The sequence below is a fragment of the Camelina sativa genome, chromosome 8, assembly GCF_000633955.1.
Source record: "Camelina sativa cultivar DH55 chromosome 8, Cs, whole genome shotgun sequence".
In the NCBI taxonomy this organism is placed as follows: domain Eukaryota; kingdom Viridiplantae; phylum Streptophyta; class Magnoliopsida; order Brassicales; family Brassicaceae; genus Camelina; species Camelina sativa.
The window spans coordinates 7728899-7742430 of NC_025692.1; the positions used below are offsets into that span (position 1 = coordinate 7728899).

Genomic DNA, 13532 nt, shown 5'->3' on the forward strand with positions numbered 1-13532 from the left:
CCGATACATTGCTTTTCAAGATAACAATACACTGCGGGCTGAGAGAGGAAAAGAAACAATAACCAAGAAAGATGAAGCATCCGAATAATTGGTCAGGTGGTCTATGAATGTTTTAGCAAAAGAATAGTGCGTCCTAAAAACTCTCCTATAGCATATTCAGCTCAAGTGCAGAGAGGTAACACTAAATAGAATCAAGCTTATTCCTTTCAGAAAGGACTACCAAGTACCAAGTACCAACTCTCGGAAGCCAGTTCATAGTCTATTTCCAAAAGTGCAGTTTCACTGCTCCAAATTCTCCCAAAGGCAAATCCTAACTAATCATGTCAACTAAGCAGCATTGTTTCCCTCAACAGTAGACAAGATATAATCTAATATCCAGAAATGAAAAATGAGTACAGACACGAAAGCAACCACCAACCTTCACAATGTTGTCCTCTCCACCAGATACAACCCAGCGACCATCTGGGGTGAATCTGAGTACATTGACTCCTCGAGTGTGACCCTTGTAAGTATGGATGCAACCCTTTTTTCTTATATCCCATATCTTAAGATTTGTGTCTAGCGATCCAGACGCAAAAAACTCACCAAAAGGATGAAAATCCACTGAGATGCAATTCGACCGATGACCAGTGAGAGTCCTGACAACTACTCATCATAGCAAATTAAAGAATGCGTAAGTAATACTCCATAGTACAAGTCAAATGAAAAGGGTTTTTTGGAACTAGAAAACTTACTCTTTGCCTCTTCTAAATCCCAAAATTTGATAGTACCACTAGCAGCTCCTGCTGCAACTAAGCCCTCCGAAGCATCAAAGGTCACTGAATCAATTCCACTTGAGTGCCCATACAAGCTCTGACAACAAACATCCACAATAGACGAGATAAATGAGATGCTGATAGTAAACAAACACTCAGACAGAGAGAGAACCTCCTAGACCACTCTACTAACTTATAGCCAAAAACATAATGCACCAAGGCAAAGCAGTAGACAGGAGAACTGACCAGAATGGCATTGGGCTTACCAATAGCCCAGAGATTGACCTTGTGATCTTCCCCACCTGTAACCAGAACCCTGGTCGATTTCCTTCCGATCTTAAGACAATTGACAGCAGCGGAATGTGCCACAAATTCCTCTGTGTATCAACACAAAGTCAAGGCTAAAGCAATAGTACCAGATAATAAAAAAGACCCTAGTCAAAAACTCAGACTTGACTTGATGATGGTTAAGTCATAATAAATTCAAACAGACAAGTCTCCTCTCCTCCAAAGGTATTAAATTACTCCACGGGGGGAAAAATGCAAACTTCACAAAAAAGGAAGATGTAAAACAGATCTCGTGCATCAGATAAAAGCGGCAGATCAAGCACGGCACTTGGAGAATACCAGAACAAACCCTAAAAATAGAATCCTTGTGGAGTAAAAATTAAAAAAAAAAAAAGGATACGAAGCTTGTAGGCTCGCTTGGTGGTCATGGTGGAAACGAAACCTTTGCAATGGAGCACATTCAAATTACACTCTCATCAACCATACCCACCAAACAACAAAAATCCAAAAGAAAAAAAAAAGCAGTCCTCAAGATCTCCGCTTTATCAACCGGTGACCCCAAATCTGAAATCACAAACGGGAAACAGATTTAAAAAAAAAAAACCCAGGAATCATTACTGGGAAAGAAAGGAGAAGCCAAACGAGGAAACGAAACCGTACCCAGCAAAACAAAAAGGGCTTAACTTTATCTTCCAGAAACACCAATCTCACTCTTCTCAATGGGAAATTTTAAAAACAAATTTGGGGAAGTCTGTGAAATGGAACAGGAGTTGAAAAAAAATGAGAAAGGAGAAGTTTTAATTTTTCGGAAGTAATAGTGAGAAGAATTAAAAAAAAAAAAAAAAAAAANNNNACTTTTGTAATGTCGTTGTTTGTGTTGTGTCCTCTCACTTAGAATAGAAGAAGAACAAAATCTAAGGAAGAAGTTTAGGTTGAAAAGTGATTTCTCTTTCTCTTCAATGGCGAAGTACAAAAAGGAAGGAGAGAGAGAATGACAGAGAGCAGAGCACACAAGGAAGAAGAGAGAGAAGAGAGAAGAAGAAGAAGAAGAAGAAGAAGGAGGCGCAGAGAGAGAGAGAGAGAGAAAAAGAGAGATCTTTTTTTAACCTTTGGGTTTTTTGGGTTCTCTTCTCCCTCTCTCTATTTCAAATTCCAAAAAACAATTTTAATTTTGTTTTGGCTTTCCTCGTATTTTTCCATACATCTTCTTTCAAGTAAATGTGCATTAATTACATTTACTACAAAGAACACAAACAATTTAATTTACCATTATTATTATTTTTTGTCACACACCATCCATTCAACGAAATTGTAATTTGCTTGCTGTTTCTACATGTAAAAAAATAATATTCTTTTAAATTTCTTGCTGAAACAATATGCATTATAAACTACTGTAGTTTATACATCACTATGCACTTTTTACCTTTTTTTATCTTTTGTAAATTGCTTTTAGAATGTATTCATACTTAACTTAAGTAGGATAAATGATATATATTAATTTTTGAAATTTATTATAGTAAAGGAAATTTCACTTACGTGATAAACATAGTTAACTACAATGTTATTTAAGAACAAAAAAAAATAACTTTAGTAACGTAGTATATGTAATCAAATAATTCTTAATAATGTAGTCTTTTTATATGCACCATCATATTTTTCAAAATTTGGAGTATTACACACATCTCATATAGCTATTGTAACTTAAAAAAAAAATGTGAATTCCCTTGTCTTTGATTCTCGATGTCTCTCATGACATGAATGGTTTTTTGGTTCATATCAGGTTTCGTTCTGCTGCCTGCTGGTTTCTATATTTATTCAGTTGAAAATAAATATAGTATATGTATTCTGATTGTAGGAACACAACTGTACTTGTGCATATCCAAAGACAGTTATTAATCAATAAAAGACTTTAAAAAGGGGTGACATTGCAACTGAATTCCCGGTTAGCAAATTAATCCTTAAGAAAAGTTTTTTGATCTTATTAATTTAATACCGGTAGAATTTAATATATGAAACTACTGTCGGTGCTATAATGGAAATGGCGATGTAATCATTATTATGTGATTATTGCTTACATGTTAAATAATTTATTATCATGGACCCCTGTCGAAAAAAGTTGTAAAATTTATGTGTAAACTAGTAATATTTCGTTTTGTCGATCTCATGTCTAAACAACATAGGAAAAAAAAACTCGTTACAATGATCATAATTCATAACTTATCGGTCTACGTAATTCAATCTAGCTACTACTATGTTTTATTTCCAAAGTATCTAAAATATTTGTAATGATAACGTAGTGTAAGGACAAAACGTTAAGACTTAAGAGATCCAATAGCAAACAAACAGTATAACTTTCATAATGAAATAACAGTGACATTACTTAGATAGAGCAACGTTGGATAGACAAAAAATAATGGTGAAAGGTTTGGCTTGACATTAACGGACTACCTAATTGTATCATGGGGGCCATGAGATATCCCATACAAAGTACACGAAACTCATTCTCTAAAAACAAAAGAAACCCATTTGTTTCTACCATTATAGGAAAACCTTTATTTAGTCAATAAATTAGTTAAGTTACACGATTTTAATTTATACTTCTTCAAAAAAATATGATTTTTTTTTAATAATAGTAATGGAATACCAAAAACGTCTAGAACTAGACTAGTAGTAATCTCTTCTGATGATTAACAGTCTTTTATCCATGGTCGATGACTATACATAGATCTTGATTTACTGGTTTTTTTTTTGGATACGTAAAAAAGCTTGATTTATGGCTGCAATGATATTTAAGTAGAATTGACATTTCACATTATATCGACTTATATAAATAAATCACGTTTTTTATTTTTGAGTTGAGGACGAAATTCATTAGGTGGTATAAATCAATTACGTAACATCAAGTAAACAACTTTATGGATAGATGTTAATTAAATAAACATTCGGTATAATAAAGTTTTGTAACAACTTTTAAAGACAAATTTACAGATCATTTACAAAATAAGATGACAGCCAAAAATTTGAAATAGAAACCTACAATTACGGGCATAAGCGTTTTGACTTTTAAAGTTTAAATTACTATGTGTCCCTCTTATTGTATAATGTTTGGCTGCTTGCTTTATATAAGTGCACAATGCACTCAGTCGCTCTTAATTAAAAAGCTAAATCAATCATTGCCACCATGGTCTGGCCTGGCCTTGGCCTAGATGTGCTGTCAATAAATCTGAGTTTTGTAATCCAATTATTTTATATTCATAAGTTTGAAGCTCGAATCTCCATCCACTCCGATTTTTAAAACTAGAACAATCTTATAAACCTTGAACGTTGGAAGACGTGATATACAAATGGACGTGTTAGTAGTACGTTAACGTCAAGAAAACCAATTATTATTTTTCACGAAATCAGAACTTATTGGTTAAGTTCTTTTCATCTGCCTCCGAGAAGAGTGTGACAAAACTCGTGATATCTGTGATGAACTTTGTTTTACCTTACGACATCTTATATTTGACTATGCTCTCAACCTAAGATATCTTTGTTTATGAGATATCTATGGGCCGAGAATCTGACTCACGAACGAATACGACACAAGTACAATACCAAACTACTTCCTTTAAGTCCAGTAAGCATGATATATCTCAAGATAAAGTCAAAGTACTTTTGTTTCTCAAAAAAAAAAGTCAAGGTACTTTATTTGTCAATCATTCTTTACTCTATAGAAAAAATTCATCTTAGTTGTGTGTTTTTTTTTTTTTTTTTTTTTTTTTTTTTTTTTTTTTTTTTNTATCTTTTTATAACTGAATTTACAACCCGATCATACTATCAAGTTGACATCTCTTACCGTTTTTTAACCGCGACCAAAACTTACAACTGCTTTTGTTAAAACGATGGTTACCACCAATAGGATCCACAATAACATAATAATCTTGAGCACCGTCCTTTACATCATGTCAGCTTACTCTATAACCATTCACTAGCAAGAAGCAACCAAGAAAGCTTGAAATCGACTAGGTTTTTAAAGACTAACAATCATAGCTCGATCATCTCCTATGATCAAACATGACTTGCTCAAGATTGCATTCTCCTCTATCTCACTAGAACATATGCGACCATAATACGAAGCAGCATAAAGATCATAACCAGCACCACAACCACACAAATATATCTCTTATACTAACACTAGAAAAGACCAAGAGAGGAATGAGAATAGTTTTACCTTTCAACCCAGACCAAAAATATACACCTAAACCAAACAGAGGTTTATATACCAAAGTAACTATTTCCTTCAGACTCATGCAAGTCACATGCCACGCTGTGTGATCTTCAGTAGTCTCAAGTGGATACTTTCAATGATATTAGTCTCAAGTGCTAACTCAATCTAGTGTGATCTCTAATCCCAAATCACGCTTACTATCGTGATCAAGATCCAACCTTTTCGTTTCAAGATACTATAATGATGCTAGTAAACTCCCAAAATTGGACCTTCTACTTGGTATGGAATAGTTTGAAACAACAACCACACAGCCTAAATTTACCCTTATGAATCAAGAATCCACATCAAGACCCAACTCTTTCATTTCTCCCAATCTAACCTAACAGTAAGAAACCAATAACAACAAAGATTAAAGCCAAATGTAGAGTGAAGAAACCTTATGTATATGATTAGCTAAAGGGTATACACATCACTAACAAATCATTCTCCGTTTCCCAGATTTCCAGTAAACACAACAAAAAACAAACACTGAGAAAGGAGAAAAAAAATATATATATATATATATATATATATCTGGCTGATCGTTTCAATCACTGATCGATGAACTCGAACTCGTCATCTTTAAGATGTGAGACAAATTTGACAGGACTACGACCTTCAACCTCTATAAAGAACTCAACCTTATAGGGAAGATTAGCTGAGACTCGTTTCCCTTTCCAAACAGAGACGTAATCTTTGAGTTTGCCTTCCATACCTTCCAAATCAACCTCTGGTACTCGATTCACATGATAAACCTTCAACGGAGCCGTTACTCTAACCCTAGATCCTATCTTCGCCTTCGCTTCCTCCGATGATGACGACGGATTCGCGTCTACGTTCATCGAATCAGCGGATTTTGTTGCGACACCGCATCGAGGAGTTGTTCTTGAGGTTGAGCGTGTGATTCGAGACTGGGGAGTGAAGAGCGAGAGAGGTGCGACGATGCAAGATTTGAGAGACATGGGGGTGGTTGTGGTAGTAGCTAAAGTGGCGGAAGAGGAGAGACAGTCGTGAGAAGACGGAGGACGAACGGCGGCAGCGATCGCCGGTGACATAGCCATGGTGCCGCTGCTACTCATCTCAGTCTCAGATTAGAAAAATCGTCTTCGAAGAAGATTGGGCAAGTGAAAGACAACACTGTTAAGTGTTAACTGATTCGCTTTTTTTTTTTTTTTTTTTGTCTCGGTTAGTTNTCAGTCTCGGTTAGTTATTTATAGTCCTGTGGGCATACCAGGTCGGGTTTATTCGGTTCGGGTCGGTCAATACTCGGGTTATTCGGGTTGGAATTTTAAAATTGACCTTGTAGAAAGTCGTTGGATATACAATTGTGAAACCATAACCGCTTAGTTATGTTAAACAATATGCTTTTAGGTTACTGTTACTAGAAAGATATGCTAAAATATACATTTACTAGTATTACTTATCTAGATTCAAATTTTGAATATGAATTTTTTTTCTTTTCTTTCCGAGTGAAGCAAATCAAGAAACGTGTGAATGAAATGATACATGCAGACAAAAAAAAAAAAATGAATGAAATGGATAACTAAGGTTTTTTAGGAAATTAAAAAGGATAAGGTGAATGAATCATTCACTAATAAGAAGTGAAAAGGAAAGGGAGAAGAAGACACATCAAGAGTCCAGAGACGTGTGTTTGTCCTTTCACTTTCACTGGATGAGGAACGTGCGGCTTCTATCTACTTAATGCAAGTGTGATGCTTTTAGAGTTCCAAGTCAGACAGAAAGAATCTGTTTGCAGTTTTAATTATCCTTTCTTATCGTCTACGTACCGTACAAGTGGTATAAACATTACAGATGTCCTCAAATGAGATCACTTCTAGACAAGTTTAGATACTTCACCCGAGTTAACCTAGTCCAAAAGATTTCGTCGTCTTTAGGAACCACACCAGTTCCTCTGATCTTTAGCCAAACACGTTATAACGTCCTTATATATAACTTTATTTACCGTTGTTGTTAGAGTTAATGAATTTTTTACTGTCTTATATATTTTTCAAATCACCGGGCAAAAACATAAACGTCTTGCTGCATGATTCACAACCAAAAACAGTGTATAGACAATACATCTAATAATCATCTACGTACCCTAGCTTAAAGCGGAAAAGAAGAAAGAAATGGAAACACACAAATCGTTGTAGGAAACACATACACAGTACATATATAATTCAAAACACACAAAAGGGGGTAAAAGAATATACAAAGGGTTTGGGGTTTTATAGGGAACTTATGGCACAAAGGATTTGATTGTATGCACTCTCATGTTACTTCTCTTATGGCATAGATACGTACCGTAAACTTGACGCCGACAAAAACAATTAAACGAATTCCAGATATATATATATATATATAAACATCCAAACTCTCTCTCTCTCTCTCCATCCTCACAATTTGATGACATTAATAACTATGAATGTCGTCCAGGAGCATTACCGATCAGTCTGCATTGCTCCGGTAGCATAGTCGATTTCACTTCTCCATGCAATGCAAACAGCTCTCCGTCTATACCACAACTGTCATGTGTATTTTTTCCTGCCTTTACCTTCACCGACTTCACCTGCAATAGTCATGCATTTGATCAACTAGTATAATACATATGATAGCATTGAGTTCAATCGTATGATTAGCATTTCCTAGCACATCCCGAGTTTCAAAAAAAAAAAAATAAGAAAGAAAATTCGCAAGAGAAGGAGACCCTTTAGAGAAAAACAATTACCTTTACACACTCGACATATGGAAGAGAAAGATGTCGACCTGTCTGTAGAAGTATAAAAAACCTCAGCAACCTCAGTCTTCCACACCCATGAACCAAGATCATGTCCATTGTACCATCGTCATGTTCTGAATTGGGAGCCACCACTTGAGAACTCTGCACAGTCCGACATGCATGGTTACAGACCATGATGCCGAGGAAATGCCCCTTTCTAGAAACCCATTTATCTTCAAATCTTGGTGTCATGGTCTGCTTCCTCAGTCCTGTCTCTATATCCTCAGGAGGACCAGGAAGCTCGATTGAGTTTTCTACATCCCAAGCAGACGGTTCACTGTCCCATTTGGGTCCCGCATCCCAGATCGGACCCGGATCAGACACAGTAGATGAAATATCTTCCCTGTCATGACCACCGGTATTCCCCCATGAACATCGAGTTGGAGGATCCTGCACGGATGTTAACCCCATCCATCCTTTATCCATTCTTGACTTTGACCTTGTCCTTGGCCAGTTAGGGGTTGTTGACTGTGATGGAGGATGAATAACCTCTGGCTCAGCTGAAACATCTTTTCTTCCAGAGGACATGCGTTTCATTTTAGGATCTATTCCACGGACATATTCAGATGGCTCGGTGCTGGCATGTGTGCTGCTACCCGTGTCTACTTCACCTACGCTTGGGGTCATTATGGAGTCAATACTTGATAAACTGGAGGCTCTAGGAAATCCTTCTCTGCTTGATCTCCTCATTACATCCGTGTAGAGATCTTGCATATCCACAGCTTCCTTTTCAAGTCGAATTTTGCCTTCTGCATCCTCTTTTTGTGCCGGAAGATATTCCACTTCATAGCTATACTTCGGCAAACACATGAACTTGAGGAATCCAGCAACAAAGTAACGCAAAGGACCAAACCGTTTTTGGTATTTTTCAGAGAGTTCCAAAACTGCAAATAGATAATGACAAGCACAATTTAAAACCACGAATTTAGTCATGGCAACTGAATGCCACAAACATTATATGATACTGATATGTGCAAAGTACTGATATTCATGAATTCCTTCACGAATTTATTCATGAAGGTACTGATATGTGCAAAGTAAATACTTCACAACAATAATCCTGATAGTCAAACACGAGACAGCATCCATAGCTCAAACTAATACATCAAACACACATCGGAACTGTTAAAGGAATGGAGAAACTTTCAATGTATTTTGGTTCATCCATAATATGTTTGAATAACTAGGCGATTTTCAGCTTTAATCTCATCATCAGAAGAGTGTATATTCTGTAATATGCTATGACATCAAGTAAAATATTTAAAGTAAACTTAAAACTACAATAAGGAAGGTTATAATATCCTCCTCTACAATGCATGGAAAATCTAAACAGTTGCAGACACAGGACTATAATAAAGAAGCTAGGGATACAGAATCAAAACTAACTACACCTAAGAAACTGTTTATCATTGGAAACTCATGCAATAAAAAGCACAAATGTATCCTCACTTACCATCGCTAACAAAACCATAGTAGGATACCGTCATTCCAAAGTGTATAACACCGGTATGAATCCATTCAACAGCAAAGACATCAGTAGCTGTTAGGCCACCCTAAGCCCACCAAAAAAAAAAATATATATCGTTTAAGCTGACAACGACTAATTTAGCAGAAGCTAGTTAATGTTGGTGGCCGGATAAAACAAAGCAGGGACCAATAGGATTTTAGGTCGAGTACCTTCACAATAGAGAGTGCTGCAGAAATAGGATCTCTTACACCANCGATGGAGGATGAATAACCTCTGGCTCAGCTGAAACATCTTTTCTTTCAGAGGACATGCGTTTCATTTTAGGATCTATTCCACGGACATATTCAGATGGCTCGGTGCTGGCATGTGTGCTGCTACCCGTGTCTACTTCACCTACGCTTGGGGTCATTATGGAGTCAATACTTGATAAACTGGAGGCTCTAGGAAATCCTTCTCTGCTTGATCTCCTCATTACATCCGTGTAGAGATCTTGCATATCCACAGCTTCCTTTTCAAGTCGAATTTTGCCTTCTGCNTCTAAAGAGTTCTACATAAATCAAAAATGTAATAGTGAAAGTTCTCATGTATTTCAACTCAAAGCAAGTATTTCCCTATAAGATGCATCCCAAATTCCTCGCTCTGGAGGATAAGAGTTACTAAACTCTTAAATTGATTCAGCATGCTTGGAAAGCGGTGTGAGCACACTGAAAGAAGCCAATAAAGTCCCATTTCAATACAAAAAAAGGTTCAGAAGTACATCAAGGCACCAGGGAAATGTAGTAGAGCAGATAAGAAACATGAAATATGGTATAACAGGAACATCACTTCGTAAAGTTAACTCCTAAAGAAAATGGACAAAAAAAAGTGAGCATAGTTTAGGAAGGCTGATTATCACACCTCATTGATGATTCCATCGCCTCCAACACAAATTATACCTAGAAGAATCATTAAGATCTCATAAGTAACAATAAATACGTACGATAAAAATATGCATATTAGAAGCAGTGGTACCAACCGTCTGAGCACAAGTTAATGTCGACAGTGGAAGCCAACTCTCTCGCATGACCTGCTTTAGTTGTCTTGACTACCTCCAACTTAATCCCGGCCAGCTGTGACAGTTTACAATATTACACCCAAGGTAAGAAAAACATAATTATTTATGAAAAATGCAAAATGGAATTGGATAATTGGAAATGTTCTCCAGAGTATAGAATATGTAGACAAATTCATAAAAAAACCTAAGTTCTATTAGTACCTAATAGTGGAAAGTTGTGTGATGTTGGAAATAGTACCTTGAAAATTGGTTCCACTATATTGTGGAAAACTTTGATAGATCGTCCATGCCCTGACCTAGGGTTTAATATGACAAGCATTTTAGGTGCACTCTTACACCTGAAGACCAACTCAGGAGGGGTATCAATTGGGACCGAAAATAATTCAGACGAAGCCTGTTTCTTTGAGACTAAAGGATGTGGCAAACAGTTGATAAAACATTGTTGATCTCCAAAACTGGCCACCCATTGAACTGCTTCTTCTACCGTAGGTGCAACGAAGCGGAAATCCTTGCGGCTTCTCTTAGGTTTCGCGAAGCAAGAAAGACCACAAGAACCTTTTCCAATTGGGTAAGCATGCACAGTGAAATGCCTAAGACCAACATTGTATGTCACCTAAAAAAAATTAACAAAACATAGATAAGTTTGTTGACTCAGTTCATTCAATACACAGACTTATTCAGTTCATTGCAGGCCAATTAAATTTCAAGAGAAAAGAAAAACCTACAGAGACAACGTCGTCAAGCTGTAGCATGTCAGAACCCCAAACCAAGGCCCTGCGTGTAAGCCTTGCATCAACTGCTTTTTTATTAGAGGTATCAGTGGCAGATGGTGGTTGTACCTCAGTAGCATCTTTCCCAGTTTCAGATTTTCTCTTATCCAACACAAGCTTCCCAGCATAAACAAGACTACCTAACAAATCCGATTTCTCATCCCCACCAACAATATCAATCCGATGCTCATCAGGTTTAGGTTTCACCTGTTGTGGATCACTAGTAACCTCACCACGTCTCGAAGACGTCTTCACCTTCTTGCTTCTCTTCTCAGGAAACACTACAGGAGACGACTGCTGAGATCCACCGGTAGCTATCTGAGAGCAAAAACCTAAGCGTCTAAGGGACTGTTGTGCCTGAGGAGGAATAGCTACTCTTAAAGAAGGATTCCGGTTAACACCACTCTTCTGCATATCCGTAAGCTAATAACCTCTCTGCTCTTGAGTTCCGCGGACGAAACAGACGATAAACAACGATCGGGAGGCATACACAAAACAAAACCCCCCCAATTCAATCAACCTTGTTGGAGCTGGTCAACGAAACAGATTTACACAGAGAAATTAAGCCAATCCTAATCCGTAGCTATACATATCAGATCCATCAACGCGTTTCCTGTAACAAAATTCACGCTATGGATTGGTTTATAAGCAGCATTTGAATCGGAATTGAATCAAAACAAGAACACTACTCAACAGATCATGCAAAATCGCGAGCAAATGATTAACGAATCTGGCGGAAAAAAACAATCTAAGACGAGATTAAGAGCTGCTTTTAGAGCTATTTTTCGTCTTACCTTAGCTTCTCAGCGAGCAAAAAAAACAAAGAAAAAATGGAGAGAAGTGTGGGAAAAGTAACGCCGCCGGATCGGAGGATCCGAGAAATTGAAGAGAGGTGGCGAAGAGAGAAGAAAGAGAGACGATAATGGCGGAGATGACTCGACTCGACTCGACTCAATTCGATTCGATTTCGATTTCGACTCGACAACAGAAACCTTATGGCCCCCTCCTTTCGGATTTATTTCCACTACAGAAACCTTTTTTTGGACTTCTTTTTTCCCCAGTTTTTTATTCTTCTTTTTTTTTTTTTTTTTTTTTTTTTTTTAAANTTTTATTATTCAAATATTGAAATGAATTTATATACAAGAAGCTTAATAAGTTACAAATCTTTATTAATCATAGGAATATGATAAATCACATAAATTATCATTTGGATAATTTAAAGAACTTTCTGCAAAAAGTATATATATTTTAATTTTCCATTTACAAGTAAGCCAAAATAATAAAATCAATGATGTTTTTAAAAAAATTAATGTAATATTTGAGATTATTATTCAGTATATAGGTTTGGATAGAACATCAAATGTAAATAATAATTGATATTTGTTTTTTTTCTTAATCTTGGCTATTGAATAAAATATTAAAAGTATTTTGGTGCTACATAGTATTATTTTAAATTACATTTAAACTTATACTCTTTCCGTTTCATAATATAAGATGTTTAGAAAATTATTTTTGTTTCATAATATAGGATGTTTCCAATTTTCTATGCAACTTTTAGATTAATTTTATATTTTATATTATGAAGTCTTGTATATAATTGGTTAAACTTTCAAAAAGTAATTATTTCTTGATCTACGTGTTTAAACAAAAACATCTTATATTTTGAAATGGAGGGAATACTATAATTAACATAGAATATGTGGATTTATATTTCACACATGAAGAATATGCCAACAAATTTGTTTACAACTAAAATGTTTATTAAAATGTTATATAGATAGGTGAATAAACATTTTAAGCACATAAACATTTATTTTTGAAATGATATGATCCTAAGTGATTGGTGACATTTTTTTTTTTTTTTTTTNTTGGTGGGAAGAGGGGAGACTATGCCTCCCCTACTTTATTAAAATTGAAAACTTAACCACAAACACGACGTAAAGAAGCTGTGCCATGAACATCATCCGACAGTAAAGAAATAAGACAACTTGGAACAACATCAAAAGAATGAAAACCTAACTCCAGCGAGAAAGCATAGTTTGCCAAACCATCAGCAAGACGGTTTGCCTCTCTATACGTGTGTAGAAAACGGACACACCAGTTCCTAGATATGAAGCCATGGCACAACCGTACCAGAAAGGACAAGGGGTGAGCCTCACTAACCCATGT

The 13532-nt window shown here is 36.1% G+C and overlaps 3 protein-coding genes across 7 annotated transcripts in view; all 3 read right to left on the minus strand.

Annotated features, from left to right (window-relative positions):
* LOC104706645 (katanin p80 WD40 repeat-containing subunit B1 homolog) overlaps window positions 1-2079 on the minus strand; it is a 7300-nt gene extending 5221 nt beyond the window's left edge. For 2 of the 5 annotated variants that reach the window (XM_010422846.2, XM_010422842.2), the window contains exons 1-6: window positions 1899-2079; window positions 1704-1794; window positions 1444-1607; window positions 1002-1132; window positions 735-852; window positions 419-645 (exon numbers count right to left, since the gene is read on the minus strand). In XM_010422846.2, coding sequence (XP_010421148.1) covers window positions 419-645; window positions 735-852; window positions 1002-1132; window positions 1444-1471 — 504 coding nt within the window. In that variant the 5' untranslated portion in view covers window positions 1472-1607; window positions 1704-1794; window positions 1899-2079. The remainder of the gene's footprint in view (window positions 1-418; window positions 646-734; window positions 853-1001; window positions 1133-1443; window positions 1608-1703; window positions 1795-1898) is intronic. The other 3 variants (XM_010422847.2, XM_010422844.2, XM_010422843.1) reach the window with 3 other exon arrangements.
* LOC104706646 (ferredoxin-thioredoxin reductase, variable chain-like) lies at window positions 5676-6457 on the minus strand. Its single transcript, XM_010422848.1, has one exon. The coding sequence runs from the start codon at window positions 6369-6371 to the stop codon at window positions 5844-5846; it is 528 nt and encodes a 175-aa protein (XP_010421150.1). The 5' UTR covers window positions 6372-6457; the 3' UTR covers window positions 5676-5843.
* Window positions 7417-12380, minus strand: LOC104709312 (sphingoid long-chain bases kinase 1-like). Its single transcript, XM_010425950.2, has 11 exons — window positions 12158-12380; window positions 11319-11976; window positions 10832-11206; window positions 10555-10648; window positions 10437-10474; window positions 10297-10380; window positions 9918-10086; window positions 9749-9810; window positions 9525-9624; window positions 8021-8955; window positions 7417-7861 (listed from the first exon to the last, which is right to left on the minus strand). The coding sequence occupies exons 2-11, from the start codon at window positions 11775-11777 to the stop codon at window positions 7712-7714; spliced, it is 2466 nt and encodes an 821-aa protein (XP_010424252.1). The 5' UTR covers window positions 11778-11976; window positions 12158-12380; the 3' UTR covers window positions 7417-7711.